This window comes from Chiloscyllium punctatum, chromosome 39 (genome assembly GCF_047496795.1).
Source record: "Chiloscyllium punctatum isolate Juve2018m chromosome 39, sChiPun1.3, whole genome shotgun sequence".
In the NCBI taxonomy this organism is placed as follows: Eukaryota; Metazoa; Chordata; class Chondrichthyes; order Orectolobiformes; family Hemiscylliidae; genus Chiloscyllium; species Chiloscyllium punctatum.
Genome location: NC_092777.1, coordinates 46,319,867 through 46,341,539, shown reverse-complemented (window position 1 = coordinate 46,341,539; position 21,673 = coordinate 46,319,867). Strand labels below are relative to the sequence as shown.

Genomic DNA, 21,673 nt, shown 5'->3' with positions numbered 1-21,673 from the left:
TTGGTGTTAGCCAGACAATATGTTGAAGGTGTTCGCCTCCTGTATTCTCTGTGCCATAATGTTTAGACTGATTCTAATCTAAAAAGTGAGAGAACAGTCTTGCATGAATTCATGCAGTTTTTGAGCAAAGTACAATGTAACTCTGCAAGTACAAATTCACTCCACAAACGTGTATATATATATGTGTGCATGTGGGTCTTTTTGTGTGTGTGTGTGTGTGTGTGTCTGTCTGTCTGTCTGTCTGTCTCTGTCTGGGGTCGGGGTTGTGTATATATATAGTGCAATGGTGGTCACCTATAGTGTGACACGAACCCAAGGTCCCCATTGAGGCCCTCCCTATGGGTACAGAACTTAGCTATCAGCCTCTGTTCGGTCACCTTTTGCTGCTGCCTGTCCTGAAGTCTGCCTTGGAGGATGGTCACCCGAAGGTCTGAGGTTGAATGTCCTGGTCTGCTGAAGTGTTCCCCAACTGGAAGGGAACACTCCTGTCTGTTGATTGTTGTGCGGTGCCCATTCATCCACCATAGACAGACAGATGCGCACACACAGACCCACATGCACACATATGTTTGTGGGGTGAATTTGTACTTGCAGAGTTATATTGTACTTTGCTCTAAAACTGCATGAATCTATCTAAGACTCTGTTAACTCACTTTTTAGATTAGAATCAGTCTAAACATTATGGCATAGACAGGGAACACCAGGGACTAACACCTTCAACATTGTCTGGCTAACACCAATTGTTACAATTAATCTGAAAATGTAATTTAAAAAATAATTTGTGATTTACACATGCAAGAAATGAAACTATCATGGTATTCCAACAGATGAAAGACTCAACAAACAATCAAGCTATTTTTCAACACTGTAAACTTTTGCTATAAATTCTGTCTGGCAATTGTGTGCTCCACAACCACCTGATGAAGGAGCGGCGTTTCGAAAACTAGTGCTTCCAATTAAACCTGTTGGACTATAACCTGGTGTTGTGATTTTTAACTTTGTACACCCCATCCGTCATAATACTGTTGTGAGAAAGCTGGTGTGGTAACTAGCAAGATTTGATTTGTCATGCTTCCTCTGGATAGGACAGATTTATAAAATCATGAGGGACGTGGATAGGATAAATAGACAAGGTCTTTTCCTTGAGGTGAGAGGGGAAAGATATGAAAGGGATCTAAGGAGCAATGTTTTCATGCAGAGGGTGGTTAGTGTATGGTGCTGCCAGAGGAAGTGGAGGAGGCTGGTACAATTACAACATTTTTAAAAAGGCATCTGGATGAGTATATGAGTAGGAAGGGTTGAAGGGGTTATGGGCCAAGTGCTGGCAAATGGGACTAGATTAAAGGTCTCACAACGCCAGATTGTAGTCTGGCAGATTTGGTTGGAGACGCTGGCTTTCAAAGCACTGTTCCTTCATCAGGTGGTTGTGGAGGGGGAGTGATGCTCCAAGGGCTGGTGCTTCCAGTTGGGCTTGTTGGACTGTGGCCTGGTATTGTGATTTTTAACTTTGTACACTCCAGTCCAACACCGGCATTTCTAAATCAGGACTAGATTAGTTTAGGATATCTAGTCAGCATGGACAAGTTGGACCGAAGGGTCTCTTTCTATGCTGTATGACTCTATATCTGGGCAGTGTTCCATAGTATTGGGTAGATGCCAATATTGTTGCTGTACTGGAACAGCTTGGCTAGAAGTGTAACAGTTCTGGAGTACAATTTTTCAGTACTGCTGCTAGAATGTTGTCAGGGTCCTATACCTTTGCAGAATTCAATGCTGCCTTGATATTTCATGTAGTGAATGTTTAGTTGAAGACTAGAATCTGTTATGCTGGGAAGCTCCGGGGGAAGCCAAGATTGATAATCCACTGGACAGCTCTGGCTGATTATTGCAAATGCTTAGCCTTATCTTTTACATTAATAGAATGGCCTCACCCATCGTTGAGGGTTGGTTACTTGTAAAGTTGCCACGTCCAGTAAGTTGTTTAATTGTGCACTACTGTTTATGACTGGATGTGATTTCCAGGGTTTTGATCTGAGCTGTAGGTTGTCAAACCACCTAGCCCTGTTTTATCGCTTGTTGCTTATGCTATTTACCATGCAAGTGGTGCTAATTTGTTGCTTTGCCAGGATTGGTGTCACATGTTTAGATATACTTGAGCTGCTTCTGGCTTGCCCTCTTCTGTTCCTCTTAGAACCAGGGTGGTATAGTACAGCCTCCTGGCATATAAGCCAGATTGTTTTGGAGTAGAGTTCTGCTACTGGTGGCCCAAAGCCTTTTGTGTTTGAATTGCTAGATTTGTTCAAAATCTACCCCATGTAGCATATACCCATGATAGCTGCTAATCTGCAGAAGATGCTGTGAGACTTCATGAAATGTTAAGTCAATGTTGAGGATTCCCCGGGCAACTCCTTCCTGACTGTGTACCACTATTGTATTACCCCTTCTTGGCCTGTCCTGCTGGTGAGACATTGTGTGCATGATATGATTCCATAGTATGACTCTGCTAGACTGTTGCTAGACTATTCAATGAGGTAGCTCTCCTAATTCTGGTACTAGTTCCCAGATGTTAGTCAGGAGGATTTTGAAAGTCAGTATGGCTGAGTTTTTTGATGTCATTTCTAGTCTAGTTTATGTCTGGATGGTTTACTTCCTGTTCACAGGGCAGTTGAGAGCCCATTACATTGGTTATAGTTCTAAAGTCTATTGTAAACCAAATGAGGTAAGGCCTGCAGTTATCCTTTCTTACAGAATGTTAATGAACCAGGTGGGTTTTTAAAACAGTCAGTCATGGCTTCATGATTGTCATGAAAATTGTTATTTCCAGATTGATTTTATTAAATTCAGATTCCACTGTTTGCTGTGGTATGGTTCAAACCTCGGTCCCCAAAACATTACAAGTCCAGCAATAGTGCCACTATACCATCATCCCACAAATCTGGAGCAATCCAAAATTAATTATATAATGATGCTGTCTTTCCATGCTCTTGACTTTTTCTACTTCAAATGTTTACCACCTCTTTCTTATTCGATGTTTGCCATCAAGCTGCTCTTTATTGCAAGCATGGCATCATGACAACATCCAGACTTGAGCTTGTAAGTGGAAAGTAACATTTGCTGCAAGTCCCAGGCAATGACCATCTCATGTGAGAGAATGTAGCCATCTCCCCTTGACATAGAACAGCATTGCGATTAATTACTCCCCCTTCAAAATCTTATGGTGTTACTATTGACCAGAAACTGAACTCTGACCAGCCATACAATGTGTAGCTGCCAAAACACTGTGGTAACTTGGCCAGGCTCCTTCGACAGCAGTTTCCAAATCTGTGACCTGTACCATCCAGGAGAACCAGGGTAGCAGATATGTAGAAAAATCACTAACTGCAAGTTCCTTTCTAAGCTAGACACCATTCTGACTTATTAAACTTCATTGCCATTCATTTACTGTCACTAGGTCAGAATCCTGGAACTCCCATGCTAATAGCAGATTGTTGATCCTAGGACTGTACCATGATGAACTTCAGATGTCCTGAAACTGAGATGACTCCCCTCCAACAATCATAATTGTAATTTTTTGGGTTAGATGTGTCTCCAACCAGTGGAGAATATCACTTTAATTTTGCTAGGGCATTTTGAGATCGCACTGTAAATGCAACCTTGATGTCAAGGACAGTCAACTCGCCTCACTTGTGAAATTCAGCTCTTTTGTGCATGTTTGAACCAAGGCTGTCATTAGGCTTGGAGTTGATTGGCCTTGACAGAACCCAAAATGGTTGACAAAGAGAGAATTGTTGCTATGCTATTTGATAGCACTGTTAATACGGCTTTCATTTCTTTACTGATGTTTTGAGATATGTGGTAATAGACTGAATTGGATTTGTCCTTTTTTTTGTGTGTGCTGGACATACCTGAGCAGTTTTCCACATTGTCAGATATTGCCAGTGTTGTAGCTGTCCTAAAACAAATATGGCTAGCAGGGTCTTCAGTACCATGTCTGGACCCATAGCCTTTGAGGTATCCAGTATCCATTTATTCATTTCTTGATATCACTTGGAGTGAATTGATTGGTGGCAGACTGTTGTCCGTAATGCTGGTGATGTCTGGAGGGAGTGGAGGTTGATCATTCACTTAGGGCGTCTGGCTGAATTTTGCAAATGCTTAAGCTTTATCTTCCACACTTGTGCTGAGTTCCTATTATTGAGGAGGGGATATTTGCAAAGTTTTAGTTTTAGGGAAATGGAATTGAAGAGCAGAAAAGTTACTTATAAACTTGTTTTCATCTCAGGCCACATTTTGAAAAAAAATGTACCCAATTCTGGTCTCTTTAGTGCAGTAGGTGCAAAGAAAATTCACAAGAATGATAAAGGATATTCTTACTAGATAGACTAAGCAGGTTGTCTTTTTTTTTCTGGAAAGGAGAAGGCTTTAGGCTGACCTGACAAAAGTATTAAAAATAATGAAAGGTATTGATTGGTTAGATATAGAGGAAATGTTTTCACTTGAAGGCAGTCCAAAATTCGAAACCATAATTTTAAGATGTCACGTTAAAATACAACAATACGTTCAGGATAAATCTCTTTACCTAGAATGATAAAATTGTGGAATGAACTGCCAAATAGCACAGATACATTTCCAGGGAAAAAATGTGGAGTGGTGAAGGAATAGAAATGGGCTGAGAACAGGCTTGTGGAGCAAGCCGACATAAACCAATTGAGTTGAATGGTGTGTTCCTTTTTGCTGACCTTTTTTAGTGACTTTAGCAATAGTGAAAGATTCAAACTCTTTGTTCACAACTGATAGCAGGATGCAAAAAGTGGAAGCTATTCAGGGAATGCTACTTTTTAATCTGTTTCCTACTTCTCTCTCTTTTATTGCTGAGATTCCAATTACTGTCACCTTCACAAACTTACTATTCAATCCCTGTGACCTTGTTTATTATAATACTTAGCAATGTAAGCATAGAATTGTACTCTTCTATCATTGATAGTATTTGACAGCTTCTGTTTCGGACCATCTCAACTGCTTAGTGTGGATAAAGGCAAGCTTGTTATTGCAAACAACTCCTTTGTCGGTTTTATATTACCGCAAGTTTTGCTACTGCAGTCTAAGTTTTTTGTAATTAAACTATTCCCTCACTACAGCAACTGACCACTCTTCTTTGTAACTGGCTTGACTCCATGTGCACAACACCACATGAGATTACCTGTGATGGAATTTTGAGTTCTATACTAAACCCTAAAGTATACAAAATCGTGTAGCACTGTAACCTTATTTACAGAAAGGATAGTTATTAATTTAGAATGCAAACTAATAAGATGTATGAACATTAAAAATTGATACTTAGCATTTCACTAGTCATGTTGTAGCACCTTGCTGGTCTGTTCTTCTAGTGGATGCTGGAACTTCTGGGGCTTTTTTCTTAATTCAGAATATAGTCCTTGACTCATGATGCTTTGGAGATTTTAGTCAAGTCAACATAATTGTAACATCCATACAAACCTTTTTTGCAGCTTAAGCTGTACTGAATCTTAAACTTCTTTCCAACCCTCAACTTCTAGACTGGCTAGACTACAGTAGCTGCACACTTTGCAACAGCTTGCTACTGAGTGTCAAGCAAAGATTGTTTACTCTTATTACTTTTTTAGTCCTAATATTGGATTCTAATACTCATCTCTATTTTTGAACTTTATCTTAATTGTCAATCTGTGACATTTAATTTAGTCACTTGAATTTTTATGGCAACCCCTCGGGCAGGGAAAAATCCCCATCAATAGGTGATGTCCACAAATGCTAATCTCCTGGCAAGTATTCTTCAACTTGCTCATAAACATTTGCTGAGGCACACTTACTGATAGCTAGTGTTCTGTGACAGACGCTATTCCTCTGCTTGTGCATAGTCCTCCGTGATGAACCACTATTTTTATATCTCCTTTGCAGGTAATCTCTGCAACACCTAACCAATGTGTGCACCTGTGTTACCACAACTAAAACTTGTAGCCAAATATTTGCAACTTTCGATCAGTGGGAAAAGTGTTAATAGTTTTTCCCACAGTCTAACCTTTAATTTGCATGTTTAATCATAAATCCTGTGCTGAGATCATTTTGCTAGCCAACCAGCATTGAAGCCTCAACTTTTGCTTACCCTTAACATTAGAGTCAAGGCCATGTGTGCCCTTGCTATAACTCCACTTGCTGTTTCTTCAAGCTACGTGACAATATTTGGCACTGAAATACCAGTGTTAAGAGTCTTTAGCAACATGTCACAAAATTATCCCAACAATATGTACAAATTAAGAATATTCAGCACTAAGCTTTTATAGTATTATTTGATAACAGCATTATTTATGCATGTGTCAGAGGTGAAATGCAATATATAGTGTTCATGTTTACCTCTTAAAATGAAAATATTCTTTAAGAATATTTTTCGTATATCAACTTTTTGAAAAAAATTTAATTTAAAATATTTAACTGAGTAAAATTGCTGGAAAGTTGAGCTTTGTTAACATGCCAGATTACTGAAATGTTTCCTTTTATAGGGAAGTACATTGAGAAAGAGAAAGATGTATGAGGAGTTCCTTAGTAAGGTCTCCATTTTAGGTATGTATGTTCTTTTTCCCTCTGCAAAAATCTTGATCAACACTTAATTTTAAAGCAGTTTGAAGAAATAAATTGTTTACACAATCCCTTTGTAATATTCAAGTCCCAAAGTACTTCACAGCCAATAAATAACATTTTAGCGTAACCATGTATATTTGCCACATTTATCCAGAACAATGTGTATATATGTTGTATGCTTACACAACGCATAGTTAGGACAGACATACGATTTATAGACTTGATTTAATTCTTCGCTTCCACGCCGAAAATATTTCTGTTCAAAAAGGTGCCATAAACTCTTTTTCAACCACTTTTAAGACAAACTCTCTTCTAACTGGATTACTTATCCTGCTACTTATATTGTGCAATTTAAGACTTCTGTTTTATGCCCACTTTGGTCAATTCAGACTCTAAAATGAAGCATACTGCATTAGTAACTGTGTTTGACAGAAAATTAGCAAAATCTGCCAGGGCATATAACTATATTCTAATATTAGGCAAGGCAATAATTCCATAAATACTTTTAAATATTCTGTTGAGGACATTATAATATCACAAATTTGTCAGTTTTGAATGTAAAATTTATTCATCATCATAGAGATGTACAGCATGGAAACAGACCCTTCGGTCCAACCCGTCCATGCCGACCAGATATCCCAACCCAATCTAGTCCCACCTGCCAGCACCCACCCCATATCCCTCCAAACCCTTCCGTCCTATTCATATACCCATCCAAATGCCTCTTAAATGTTGCAATTGTACCAGCCTCCACCACATCTTCTGGCAGCTCATTCCATATACGTACCACCCTTTCTGTGAAAAAGTTGCCCCTTAGGTCTATTTTATATCTTTCCCCTCTCTCAACCTAAACCTATGCCCTCTAGTTCTGGACTCCCTGACCCCAGGGAAAAGACTTTGTCTATTTATCCTATCCATGCCCTTCATAGTTTTGTAAACATCTATAAGGCCACCCCTCAGCCTCCGACACTCCAGGGAAAACAGCCTCAGCCTGTTCAGCCTCTCCCTGTAGCTCAGATCCTCCAACCCTGGCAACATCCTTGTAAATCTTTTCTGAACCCTTTCAAGTTTCACAACATCTTTCCGATAGGAAGGAGACCAGAACTGCATGCAGTATTCCAACAGTGGTCTAACCAATGTTCTGTATAGCCGCAACATGACCTCCCAACCCCTGTACTCAATGCTCTGACCAATAAAGGAAAGCATACCAAACGCTGCCTTCACTACCCTATCTACCTGTGGCTCTACTTTCAAGGAGCTATGAACCTGCGCTCCAAGGTCTCTTTGTTCAGCAACACTCCCTAGGACCTTACCATTAAGTGTATAAGTTAATGCATAAGATTTGCTTTCCCAAAATGCAGCACCTCGCATTTATCGGAATTAAACTCCATCTGCCACTTCTCAGCCCGTTGGCCCATCTGGTCCAGATCCTGTTGTAATCTGAGGTAACCCCCTTCGTTGTCCACTACACCTCCAATTTTGGTATCATCTGAAAAGTTACTAACTGTACCTCTTCTGCTCGCATCCAAATCATTTATGTAAATGACAAAAAGTAGAGGGCCCAGCACCGATCCTTGTGGCACTCCACTGGTCACAGGCCTCCTGTCTGAAAAACAAGCCTCCACCACCACCCTCTGTCTTCTACCTTTGAGCCAGTTCTGCATCCAAATGGCTAGTTCTCCCTGTATTCCATGAGATCTAACCTTGCTAATCAGTCTCCCATGGGGAACCTTGTTGAACGCCTTACTGAAGTCCATACAGATCATTTTGGTGAAACATTGTGTGCTTGATGAGGGGAAAAAAGGTTATTAAATTAATGCTGTTCAGAATATAAAGGGAAATTTTCCCTTTTAGAATCTCTGGATAAATGGGAGCGTTTGACTGTGGCTGATGCATTGGAACCAGTACAGTTTGAAGATGGACAGAAGATTGTTGTGCAAGGAGAACCAGGCGATGAATTTTTCATTATTTTGGAGGTAGGGATAATTATAATTTTAGAAAATAACCAATTTGAGCATGAACTATTGAGTGACTGGTTGTTTAATGTGCTTCTTGTATTTAACCCTTCAACTAAGGTGAACAGCTGATTTCTGTCCATGCCCCTCATAATTTTGTGCACCTCTGTCAGGTTCCCCTCAACCTTCTGTGCTCCAAAAGAAAGAACCCAAGTTTATCCCGCCTGTCTTCATTGAATCCTGTTGAATTTCCTTTCTACCCCTTCCAATGCATTTACTTCCTTCCTTCCTATAGTATGTTGACCGGAATTGCAAGTTCTGCAAGATGGTTTTAGGTAATATTACCATAAGGAAAGTAGTTTGTTCAGCATTCATTGAGATCACGGCTGTTCTGATAATTCTCAACTCCTTTTTCTGTCCTTTACTCAAAACACTTGATTCCCTTGATGAAAAATCTGTTTGTCTCAACCTTGAATATACTTAATGACCCAGCCTCAATGGCCCTTTGCTGTAAAGAATTCAATAGATTAATTGGAATGGGACTTGAACCCAGGATCTTGTGGATAAAAGGTAAGTGTGACCAACTGAGCCACTGAGTATGATTATTGTCACTTGTTAGTAACACACAATACAATGAGAATACAGTGCACTATTGTTAGACTTTTTTGAGCAATAATTTTAGGAGTTGTTCTAATTCCCAAAGTCAAAGCTGAGTGGTAGAGATTTGGAATATTCAGAACCTTGAGTGATAGAGACATAGAGCTCTACTGCATGGCAACAGACCCTTCGGTCCAACTTGTCCATACCAACCAGATGTCATAAGACATAAGAGCAGAAATTATGCCATTCAGCCCAGAGTCTGCTCCGCTATTCAGTTATGGCTGATAAGTTTCTCAACCCCATTCTCCCATTTTCTCCCTGTAACCTTTGATTTTCTTTACAATCAAGAACCTGTGTATCTCTGTCTTAAATATACTCAATGACTTGGCCTTCACAGCCTTCTGTGGCAGTGAATTCCATAGATTAGCCACCCTCTGGATGAAGTTTCTCCTTATCTCCGTTCTAAAAGGTCTTCCCATTACTCTGAAGCTGTGCCTTTGGACCTTAGTCTGTCCTACCAATAGAAACATCTTCTCAACATGTACTCCGTCCAGCCTATTCAGTATTCTGTATGCTTGTTAGATCACCCCTCATCCTTCTAACCTCTATATAGTATAGACCCAGAGTCCTCAAACATTCCTCATATGTTAATCTTTTCATTTCTGGGACCATTCTAGTGAACCTCCTTTGTACCTGCTCCAGGGCCAGTACACCCTTCCTGTGACATGTGGCCCAAAACTGATCAGATGTGGTCCGATCAGAGCCTTATGGAGTCTCAGAAATACATCCCTGCTTTTATATTCAAGTCCTCTCAAAATAAATGCCCACTTTGCATTTGCCTTCCTAACTACTTTCTGCCAGACAGCCAAGCTTTTTATCCATGCTAACACCTTGTCTCTAACACTGTGGGCCCTTATCTTAGTAAGCAGTCTCCTATGCAGCATCTTGTCAAAGGCCTTCTTGAAGTCAGTGTAGACAGCATCCATTGGCTCTTGGTCAAACCTGCTCATTACCTCAACGAATTCTAGCAGATTCCAGGCATGGTCTCCTTGATGAAACCATGCAGACTTTACCCTATTTTACTCGACACTTCCAAGTATATAAAAATCTCATCTTTCACAATGGACTCAAATCTAACCCATGAATGAGGTTAGGCTAATTGGCCTGTAATTTTCCATCTTTTGTCTTACTCCCTTTTTAAACAGGGATGCCACGTTAGCAATTTTCCAGTCCTCTGGGACCCTCTCTGACTCCAGTGATTCTTGAAAGATCACTTCTAATGCTTCCCCAGTCTCTTTAGCTATCTCCTTTAGGACTCTGAGGTGTAGTCCATCTGGTCCAGGTGATTTATCTACTTTCAGACCTTTTGGTTTTTCTAGCACCTTCTCGTTGGTGATGGCCACCATACTCCGTTCTTCCCCCTACTGTCTTGAATGTTGGGATATTACCGTCTTCCTGATGCACAGTAATTATTCAGTTCCTAAGCCATTTTCTTCTTCTTCCGTTACTATCTCTCCTTTGTCACTTTCCAGTGGCCCAATGTCCACTTTTGGCTCTCTTGTCTTTTATATATTGAACGAAACTGACTAGCTTACCCTCATTTAGTCTTCTCCCTCCTTCTTTCTCTTTCTCTTGCCCACTGGTCTTTGTAAGCTTCCGAATCCTCTGGTTTCTCACTGCCCTTCATCACATTATATGCTTTCTTTTTTGTTTTTATGCTATCCCTGACTTCCCGAGTCAGCCATGGTTGCCTCGTCCTCCCTGTATCGTGCTGCTTTTTCCTGGGGATGAATTTTTGCTGTGTCTCCTGAATTACTCCCAGAAACACCTGCCATTGCTGTTCCACAGTCTTTTCTGCGAGGCTCCTCTCCCAGTCAATTCTGCCTGGCTCCTCCCTCATGACCCTGTAGTTGCCTTTATTCAGCAGTAATGCCACTACCTCTGATTCTATCTTCTCCCTCTCCAGTTGCAGAGTAAATTCAATCATGTTGATCACTGTCTCCTAAGGATTCCTTCACCTTAAGCTCCCTTATCAAGTCTGCCTTATTGCACGACACTAAATCCAGTATTGCCAGTTCCCTAGTGGGCTCCACCACAAGCTGTTGCAAAAAGCCATCTCGTTGACATTCCACAAATTCCTTTTCTTACAATACGCAACTAACCAGTCCACCTGCATATTGAAATCTCCCATGATCACTATAGCTTTGCCTGTCTTACACACTCTTTCTATCTCCTGGTGTATCTTGTACCCCAACCCCTGGCTACTGTTTGGAGGCCTGTACATAACTAGCTATGGTTTTTTTAAAACCTTCGTGGTTCCTTAAATCTGTCAACACATTCTACACCCATCTGATCCTACTTCCTTTCTTACTACTGATTTAATTTTGTACTGGTAAGGCAACCCCACCCCCTCTGCCCACCTGCTTATCTTTTCGATAGGATGTATATAGTTGGGTATTCAGCTTCCAAGCCCTTGCAGCCATGTCTCTGATGCCCACCATGTCATATCTGCCAATTTCGATCTGCACCACAAGCTCATTTACCTTCTACTGCATGTATTCAGACATAACAGCTTCTGTATTAAGTGTCCCTCTTCTCATTGTCCTTCATTTGTCCAGTGTGCTTGAAGTTGATTGCTGACACTTTTCATACACTCCTGTTTGTGTCTGTGCTGGAGGTTTTAATAATCTTTTGCGTTCTCTTCCCTGTCGTTTCTTTCTTATTTTTCCATGCAGTTAAATCCACCCCTACAGATGTAAATCTGCTGCTTTGTTTCACATTGGGGGGATGTTTTACCCTTCCCTCCTTCCCCGCTTTCTAGTTAAAAGTCCTGTTGACCAGCCTGTTTACCCTTTTTTCACTGGAACGTTGGTCCCAGCTTGGTTCAGATGGAGACTGTGTCCCAGCAGTACAAATCCCTTCTCTTCCAATACTGATGCCAGTGCCCCATGAAAAGGAACCCTTCTTTCCCACAGCACTATTAGCCATGTGTTTACTTCCCTTATTTTCTTATCCCTATGCCCATTTGCATGTGGCTCGGGCAGTAATCTGGAGATTGTAACTCTTGAAAACCTTTCCTTTAATCTTATTCCGAGCGCCTGATAATCCCTGAACAGGTCCTTTTTCTTAGTCTTGCCTATGTTGTTTGTTCTGGCGTGGACCACAATAAAAACTGGATCCTCCCCCTCCCTCTTCAATATCCTTTGAAGCCAGGGATAACTCTTACCCTGGCACCAGGCAAGCAATGCACCACGAGAGACTCTTAATCCTGTTTACAAAGGATACTGTCTATTCCCCAAATATAGAATCCTTTGCAACAACCATTTGTCTTTTTGCTACCCCCTCTTGAATGGCCTCCTGTACCATGGTGTAGTGTTTAGTTGGCTCATCCTCTCTGCAGCCCTTTCCCTTATCCTGACTGCAGGATCCCTCTACCTGCCTTGTTTGCAGTCGCACCCTGTTGTCCCTGGCCACTAACCAAATTTCAAGTACTTAATCTACATGGTGTGACTGCCTTCTGAAACAAAGTGTCCAGGCAACTGTGCCCCTCCGGGATGTGTTGCAGTATTTGAAGCTCATCAGTTGTGAGCCGGAGTTCTTCCAGCAAATCGACACTTCTTGCAGATGTGGTCACTGCAGTTTGCAATGGGATCAGCCTGCTCCCACATACAGCTGCAGCATATTACCTGTCCTGCCATTTATGCTTAATAACTTTATTAATTCAGAATTTTTGAGTTAATTCAATTTATTGGTTCTTTTTTTGAATTTAGTACAGATTTCCCACCAGCCAGTCAGGTCACAGCCTCCCTGTGATGTCACTCCAGTTTTTTTCACAGCTAGAGTACACTCGAACTGTGGTACTCTTATACTTCTGCTCTGCCTTCCGACAGCTTCCCGCTGACTAGGCTGCGATCCCCAAGCTATGGTACTCTTGTGCTCACTTCTGCTCTGCCTTCTGACTGCTTCTTTTTCTTGTTTCTCAGTTCCACTCAAATAACATGCCTGGACATATTCCCAGGAATATCCTTCCTAAGTACAGCTGAAATGTTATACCTCATCAAAAACGCTGCTCTCCTTCCTGTTCTGCACCCTCCTCCTCTTTTGTACAGCATCTGTATCCTGGAATATTAAGCTACCAGTTCTGGTCATCCCTGAACCATGTCTCTCTAATCACTGATATCCCAGTCCCACGTTCCCAGCCATTCTGTGAGTTGATTTGCTTTTTATGTTCGGCCTCTTGCATTGAAATAAATGCAATTTAATTTATTAGTTCTACCCCATTCTCTGCTTTGATCCTGACTGTGCTGACTGTTTGACTTGTTCACTTTTCCAACTGCACCAGTCTCACCATCTCCCTGGATTCTTCCTCCATCTTAAATCCATCTGAGCAGCTCTAGTAAATCTCCCCACCAGTATATTAGTCCCTTCCAAATCTGGAGCAATCTGCCCTCTTAATGCAGGTCACTTATACCCCAGAAGAGATTCCAGTGAACCAAAAATGTGATTCCTTCTCCCCTTCGTGAGCTTGTCAGCCAAGCATTCATGTGCTCTATCCTCTATTCCTACCGTCACTAGCTTGTGGCACTGGGAGTAATCCAAATATTACTACCCTTGCGGACCTCCTTTTTAAATTCCTGCCTAACTTTCTGTATCATCTCGGCAGAATTTTTACCTTTTCTCTTCCTATGTTGTGAGTTCCAATGTATGCAATGACCTCCTAGTCCCTCTCCCCTTGGAGAATATTCTGCACTCTGAGATATCCTTTGATTCTGGCAACACACTATTCTGATGTCTCACTTTTGACAGCAGGAATGCTTGTTTGTGCCTCTGACTAGATTGTTCTGTGTCACAATTGATCACTTGGAACCCGACATGCCCCTTTTTACATTGGAAGCAGTCTCAGTACCAGAAACCTGGCTGCCAGTGCTACATTCCCCTGAGAATCCATCACCTCTGTTTTCCCAAGCAGCATACTTATTTGAGGTGGGGATGGCCACAGGAAACTCCTGCACTACCTGCCTTTCTCTTCTGCCTTTACTGGAGGTAACCTATTTACCTATCTGTGCTTTTTCTCCCTTCCTGCAACTGCCATCCATCACGCCCCAGCTCTTGTAAATTGCCTCCTGATCATCCATGTGATCCAATAGGATTCTCAACCAAACACTTTCTGCAAGCATAATCAGCAACTTTGAAATTATCTTTAAACTCCCGCATCTGACAGGAAGAGCACATCACTCTGTTACAGGCCATCTTTGCGTCTTAACAAGTCACAGACCCAGAAAATTGTGGCATCTTATTGCTGTCAAAACACTGCTCCAAGATAACTTAGTGCCTATGTTTATATTTTAAAGTTCAATCAAGGGAGAGATCTCAGTAAAAACATTTAATCAAACAAGAACCCACTCTACTCACTTGGAGCTTTACAAAAAAAACCCAGCAAGGTTACATTTTTGTTGTGGTTCTGTTTGCTGAGCTGGGAATTTGTGTTGCACACGTTTCGTCCCCTGTCTAGGTGACATCCCCAGTGCTTGGGAGCCTCCTGTGGTGCGCTTCTGTGATCTTTCCTCCGGCATTTGTAGTGGTTTGAATCTGCCGCTTCCGGTTGTCAGTTCCAGCGGTCCGTTGCAGTGGTCGGTATATTGGGTTCAGGTCGATGTGCTTGAATCTGTGGATGAATGCCATGCCTCTAGGAATTCCCTGGCTGTTCTCTGGCTTGTCCAATAATAGTAGTGTTGTCCCAGTGGAATTCATGTTGCTTGTCATCTGCGTGTGTGGCTACTAAGGATAGCTGGTCGTGTCGTTTCATGGCTAGTTGCTGTTCATGGATGTGGATCGTTAGCTGTCTTCCTGTTTGTCCTATGTAGTGTTTTGTGCAGTTCTTGCATGGCATTTTGTACACTACATTGGTTTTGCTCATGCTGGGTATTGGGTCCTTCGTTCTGGTGAGTTGTTGTCTGAGAGTGGCTGTTGGTTTGTGTGCTGTTATGAATGTACACTACCAATGTAGTGTACAAAATCCCATGCAAGGACTGCACTAAACAATACATAGGACAAACAGGAAGACAGCTAACGATCCGCATCCATGAATACCAACTAGCCATGAAATGACATGACCAGCTAACCTTAGTAGCCACACGCAGATGACGAGCAACATGAATTCGACTGGGACAACACTACTAATATAGGACAAGCCAAACAGAACAGCCAGGGAATTCCTAGAGGCATGGCACTCATCCACAGATTCAATCAATAAGCACATCAACCTGGACCCAATATACTGGCCACTGCAATGGACAGCTGGAACTGACAACCAGAAGCGGCAGATTCAAACCACTACAAACGCCGGAGGAAAGATCACAGAAGTGCTTCAAGGGAGGCTCCCAAGCACTGAGGATATCACCTAGACAGGGGACGAAACGTCTGTATCACAAATTCCCAGCTTGGCAAACAGAACCACAACAACAAGCACCCGAGCTACAAACCTTTTCACAAACTTTGAACGTTACATTTTTAAAAGCTGGGCAGGTAGCTGCTCCCCTTCTGTGAGCTTCCCCACACAAGTTTCTCCAAGGTCAACTGTGAATTTTGTTGCTTGTTTGTTTTCTTAGACCAACTGTCATGTTCAGAAACCAAACAGCAGAGGCAGTCAGCTGTATAGGTTCACTGCTGGGTCAGACTGCTCTACAAGTTTATTTCTCCATTTGATTCACTTCCCACGTGGTTACTGTCTTTGTCTCTTTTCCTCTCTTTAAAGTGCTGATGGTTTTGATTCTTTTTACCCAAAGTTTTGCAACAGCTTATAAAACAATAATTACTGTTTCTAGAATTTGAGGAAATTAGCTCCAACATTGAAGATACCTAAAAAAAATGCAAAAATAAAAGCAGCTCCTACAGCCACAGATTTTTTTTTCCTGTCCTCCAATATTAATGCTTCAAATATACTTTACTTTGTAATTTGTGTTTTAGGGTACTGCAGCTGTTTTACAGCGCAGGTCAGAAAATGAAGAGTTTGTTGAAGTTGGAAGATTGGGGCCATCAGACTATTTTGGTGAGTTTGTCAAAGCTTAAATGTTAAAGTTTAATACTGTAAGCGTTTCTAATATTTGAAGTTTAAAGAAATGCAAGTTTTAGATGGATTTTTGTCTACCATAGAGCTGCTGAGCTATATAGAACATGAGAGTATTGCTATTAGATACGATTGAATAATAGGATACTGAGTAATTGTAGTTAGACATCAGCTTAGATTATCTAATGACTAACAATTCAAATCAAATTTGGCCTAAAAAGCTCAGATATCATAAAACATGGTAAATTCACCTAGGTCAACAAGAGCACGGGCTTCATTTTGTTTCATGGTATCAGTTTCTCAAGACTACAGATGGATTTGAAATCTTTTTCTTTATCTCTCAGGTGAGATTGCTCTTCTGATGAATCGTCCCCGTGCTGCCACTGTGGTAGCGCGTGGTCCGTTGAAGTGCGTGAAACTGGACAGACCTCGATTTGAACGTGTCCTGGGTCCCTGCTCTGACATACTCAAACGAAACATCCAGCAGTACAACAGCTTTGTATCGCTGTCTGTCTGAAATCTTCTCTGCTGCTGCAGCATCTGCCAGAGCGAACTGCCTCATTTGTCTAAAATGCCGCTTCCTGTGGCAAGACCACCACCAGTCCCACAGCTTCCTAATTGTCAGAGAAGGCATTCCCTTTGTAGCATTCAATGTCACATTTGCTTTGCGTCTTTCTCACACTGCATCAGCTTTCTTCAGTCAATATAGCTTCATTTAAGATTTTTTTTGTTTGATGCTTGTGTGGAACTCTTCCCATTGATTTTTATTTATGAAGATTAAAGCGTTGCTGTTTTAACTGAACAGTGTGATTAATACCCAGATAATTAAGCTTCTGTTTGGTAGTATGAGCAGAGGATTTTGAACCCTTTAACTTGCTCTGTTTCAAGGTACGTTATAGTGTGTTCATGACCCTTGAATCTCAAAATTGTACTCCTGGAAAATCTTGGGTTTTAGGCGGGAGAGTTTCAATAATTTTTGGAACTTCTTGAGCCAAGATGTTTGTTTTTTAGTGTGGTCAAGGCAGAAAACGCTTAAATAGAAATATATTTCGAGCATGTTTTTATGTAGCATTTGCACTTGGCAAAACAATGCGTGAGGAAAAGCATCTAAATTGAGATTAGATTTTTTTTTCTTCATCTTTTTAAAAACAAATACATTTTAACTTTTTTGCTATGAAGCAAATTAAAAAACATTGTTTTCTTTTGTGTAGCTTTAGGTCTTGCATTATGAGGATCTTATAGGCCTGTGTGATTTTTGCCAAGTCTATTTGCGCATTAAGTTTCATTCAGATGTTTTTACAAAAAAAGATTGATTTTTTTTTCAATAATCTCCCAAATATTTAATGGTGCCTGCCTATGGTGCAGCATTTATAGCAAAACCCTTGCTTGCAAAAAAAACGTACATTTATATTCATTTTATATACAATACAATTTTTCTTTAAAAACGCAACATCATTATAACTCAGTCGCTGTTGGTTAATAGGATCACCTTTTTGTTTTGGCGATCAAATGCTTTTGACATCTTATTCTTATGGATGCAGGCTGTGGTAATGGTCGAGATTTCTACATATTGCAGAAATCTTTCAATAATAGGCATATCAGGTTCTCAGCCCATATCATTGTGCACTTTCAACAGCTAAGAACGACCGCAGTCTTTTCTTTTTAGCCTCCCTTCCTGACAACAGAAGCTAAATTCTATTAGTCTTGGGTGTATTTGATATGCAGCCAGAAAGTCACCAATTCTGTCTGACTTGTTTTCTTTTCTAGTGTATGAGCTTTGCCAGTAGTGATGGAACACTGCACAGAAGCATACTGTGCCATTCCATCTCCAATAGGGAAATTAAACTAGTTGTGCTACACTTGAAACCTGCTTCTTGCTGGACAGTGATGGAGTTTTATTGGCATAAACTGTAGAAACGTCTGCAGCCTAAATTGAGATTGATACAGCATTGAATTCTGTAGGGATGGATTAACAAAGCTAGATGTATTGGTCTGCTCTGTATCAGGTAAAAAATGTAACTGATTCACTTGAAAGGCTTTGTTTGCTTCTGGTGATTTTACACATACTGGCAACTAAGTGGCAACAGATTTTACTGATCTGCTGTTTTTGAAATTACTAATTGTATTGCTTTTCCTTAAGTAGGGCAGCAAGCACTCAATTGTTGCTATTGCCAGAGCAATAATTCAAAACATCAACTGCAAGCAATCTCAATCATACAATGATAAAGTTAGAAATCTTGTTTTTGAAAATGTATGTAATATATTGATACCCCATCTGATTTTAATAAGTAACTTTTTAATCTATAATTGTTAGTGATCCTGCTAGTGACCATGATAGCTAGTTAGTTTGGACTACATAATTTGCAGATTGATTTACACTTTAATTTTATATACAATTGGCTTTCAATTTCTTGTTGAGACAGAGCTAGTGAAAGGGTTACAAAATTAAACTTTTATGTATTAAGCAAATGTAATTTCATTCCAAGAACAAAAGTAAACATTCCTTTTTAGTAACAAACCAGTACTGTCTTCACAGGTACTAGTGCAGGTACTGTGTGCATTTGTACTTGACCAGCACTGGCAGCGCAATGTTGGGCGATGGCATCCCTAACTCCTCTGCAGTCCTGACCCAGTCTATAAACTATCCACTGCTATTTGGAGCTTCTTAATAGCTCTGGACATGTTTGGGTATTAAGTAGCTGTCTTGTGCTCGACTGGGATGGTGCAATGTGGTTTCTATTTAAATGAAGATTAATGGCTGACATTTAAGTTGGTGCAGTGCTTTAGTACCCATGTTATTTTGTGTTAATTATAGTTGCACTTCTTTGCTATTCACAGTAGCTGGCACTGTTGTTCCATTATTGGCATACACCAGAGCTCAGCTGAAATTATACAAGTGTACACCCAGACACACTAGTAAAATGCAGAAACCAAAAACTGGATGTGTTATCCCTAACTAGCTGACACTGGCATTCTGAAATGTACTCCAACAGCTTTTCAGTATGGCATGACATGCAATTTTATTTTGAGACTTTGAACATTGCTGAGTCTTAATGACATTTCAGTATTTCACAGCTTTGTATTACGTGTGCTCATTTCGCACATTTTACAAATTCCACACAGCTGTAATTAGATGAAATTATATCCATTATTCTATATACAATGATTTAGATTAGAATAAGTGTTTGAATTGTACAGCAAGCTAAAACTAAATTGCTTGGAGAGTTGGGTTGGGCATAGGCTATTTGTAGGTTTTCCTTTGTTATTGCGTTTTCTTATTAAACCAAGTTTTTATTAGGCACAAATATTGCTATAAATGAGATAACCTGATGCAAAATTGCAAAGTCATTTTAGCTATCTGTGCAGTGTGCACAGTAGAAATGATTAGATGTAACTTGCGTGTTTTTCAGTTTATCCATGCAGTTACCTTTACGACGCTGTGTAGTGTGAAGATGTAGCATAAAAATCTATGAATAAAGAAAGACTAGTGTGTTGAGGGCATGATAACTTTCACTTGAGTAGAAGTTTGCATGGGCCAGTTCCATTCTGTTGGGGGGGGGGGGGTAGGATTTTACTTTTGGGATCTAAGTAATGTCTCTTGAGTAATCATAGTATGGCAGTCATGAATGTCATGCCCAATTCTTCTTGTGAACAGTGAGTTACATCTATTGACCTTTTTGTTTAATAGAAAACTATAAATTGAACTTGTATGAGTAACCTTTAATGTCTGATTATTGATTGGAATTCCTTTTCTAATGAGTTAATTCCTGTTTCATCAATTTCAACTTGCTTAGAAGTTAAGTTGAGAGTAAGGCTGAAATTTATTAGCCTAATTTGGTTTGATATTCCTAGCATAGGCAAAATTTAAATCAGCTGCTTATGGGAGGTATCCTTCCAAATATATTGGTATGTTGCGTAGTTGAAACCTGTTGCTTTATATTTAATTTTTTTAATCTTGATTAATTGGGAAAATTTAACAAAGCAGATGAATGTCATTCCAGGATTGAGCTTACCAATACTGTTGATTACCAGTATGAGTGACATTGACACCATATTCCAGTAATTTTGAAACTCTGAGCAGAGTCCAACTGCAACAACCCTAGCATCTAGCAGATTGTCTTTGGCTTGCTGCACATTCTTAAGGTTTTTATTTACCTAACTTTTATTATAAAGCAGCTGATGAGTTTATGAATAATCTGATGCAGTTGAAGCTTTAACTATTGTGTGCAATCAGAACTGTATGTACAAACGACCACGGTTTGATGTAGTTTGCCTTAGCTATCTTATGTGGGGATCAGAGTGATCCTCACTAGCTTACCTACAAAAGTTGCAAAGTGAGAATACAGCGTGATAATATGTAGATTATCCAAGGACCATTTTTTGTATTGTTCCCAATGACTGTATAAGATCAGATGTATGTGCTAAAATAATCCTTTTGTTATAGAGTGTCCTAATGACGACAGGTCAAGCAATAAAAGTTAATTATTAAAAAGAAAACTGTTCTCTTATTTATTGATTTTTGAACCGAAGCAGATACACCAATCATTGACCCTGTAACATGAATGTTAAGATTTATTTTACCATTAGCTGATTCAAGTAAAATGTAAATGGTTGTCTTTCATAATAGCATGTCATTCCTAAGGACTCGACTTTGAACTTTGCATGAACTTGATATATTGGATCAGGAGGTGGTGGGGCAGGGAGACATTCTACCGATTAAACTTTGCCAGATATAATGTTCCTCTCCTCGACAAGCTTGCTGCTTCCTGTTGACCAATTCAGCTTCGAGCTTGAGCTTTTTTAATTGTCTGTAATTACACTTAATTTCAAGAGTGTGCATTAACAGCCAGGCTAAAACATTGTTAGTATCTCATGTGTTTTCTCAGTCTGATATGAAACCATGCCCCATTGTGATCTTTTCCTCCTGGCTGCTGCATATGCAGAGTTGATCCTTCATGGCCACAATATAGATCAGTTAATGCCAGAAAAGTTAGGAAACCTAAAGTGATGCTTGGTTCTACTTCAGCGCACATCAGGATTTCTTTGGATGTGATGAGGGTTGAAATTAATGGAAGGAGTTAATTGAATTTTTTTGGGTAGGTGGTGATTCAGTGGTCACCCACACTTCCAAATTTGTGATATCTTATTTTTCTTCCAGGTTAGCTAGATTGTATGCATTCTAACTTGTCAGTTTTCTTCAATGTATTTCAAAAGATCCACAATTTTTTTTTAATTGTTCCTATTTTATCTACATTTATTTCCATTTAAATTTTCCCTTGTGCATATCTATAATGAAAATTTACAAAGTACTTGCACTATAATTTAAACCAATTCTTTCACCAATACTGGGCACCATATCTCCCAATTTCTTATTTGGTACTGCAAAGCTTTTTTTTTGCAGCAACCAAATCAGTTCATCCTTTTTTCTATTTAACATTCA

The 21,673-nt window shown here is 40.1% G+C and overlaps 1 protein-coding gene across 1 annotated transcript in view; it reads left to right on the top strand.

Annotated features, from left to right (window-relative positions):
- The window catches only part of LOC140464011 (cAMP-dependent protein kinase type I-alpha regulatory subunit), a 49,870-nt gene extending 29,140 nt beyond the window's left edge, over positions 1 to 20,730 (top strand). The window contains exons 7-10 of the mRNA XM_072558604.1: positions 6,534 to 6,594; positions 8,467 to 8,588; positions 16,134 to 16,215; positions 16,578 to 20,730. Coding sequence (XP_072414705.1) covers positions 6,534 to 6,594; positions 8,467 to 8,588; positions 16,134 to 16,215; positions 16,578 to 16,750 — 438 coding nt within the window. The 3' untranslated portion in view covers positions 16,751 to 20,730. The remainder of the gene's footprint in view (positions 1 to 6,533; positions 6,595 to 8,466; positions 8,589 to 16,133; positions 16,216 to 16,577) is intronic.
- The last annotated feature ends 943 nt before the right edge of the window (positions 20,731 to 21,673 follow it).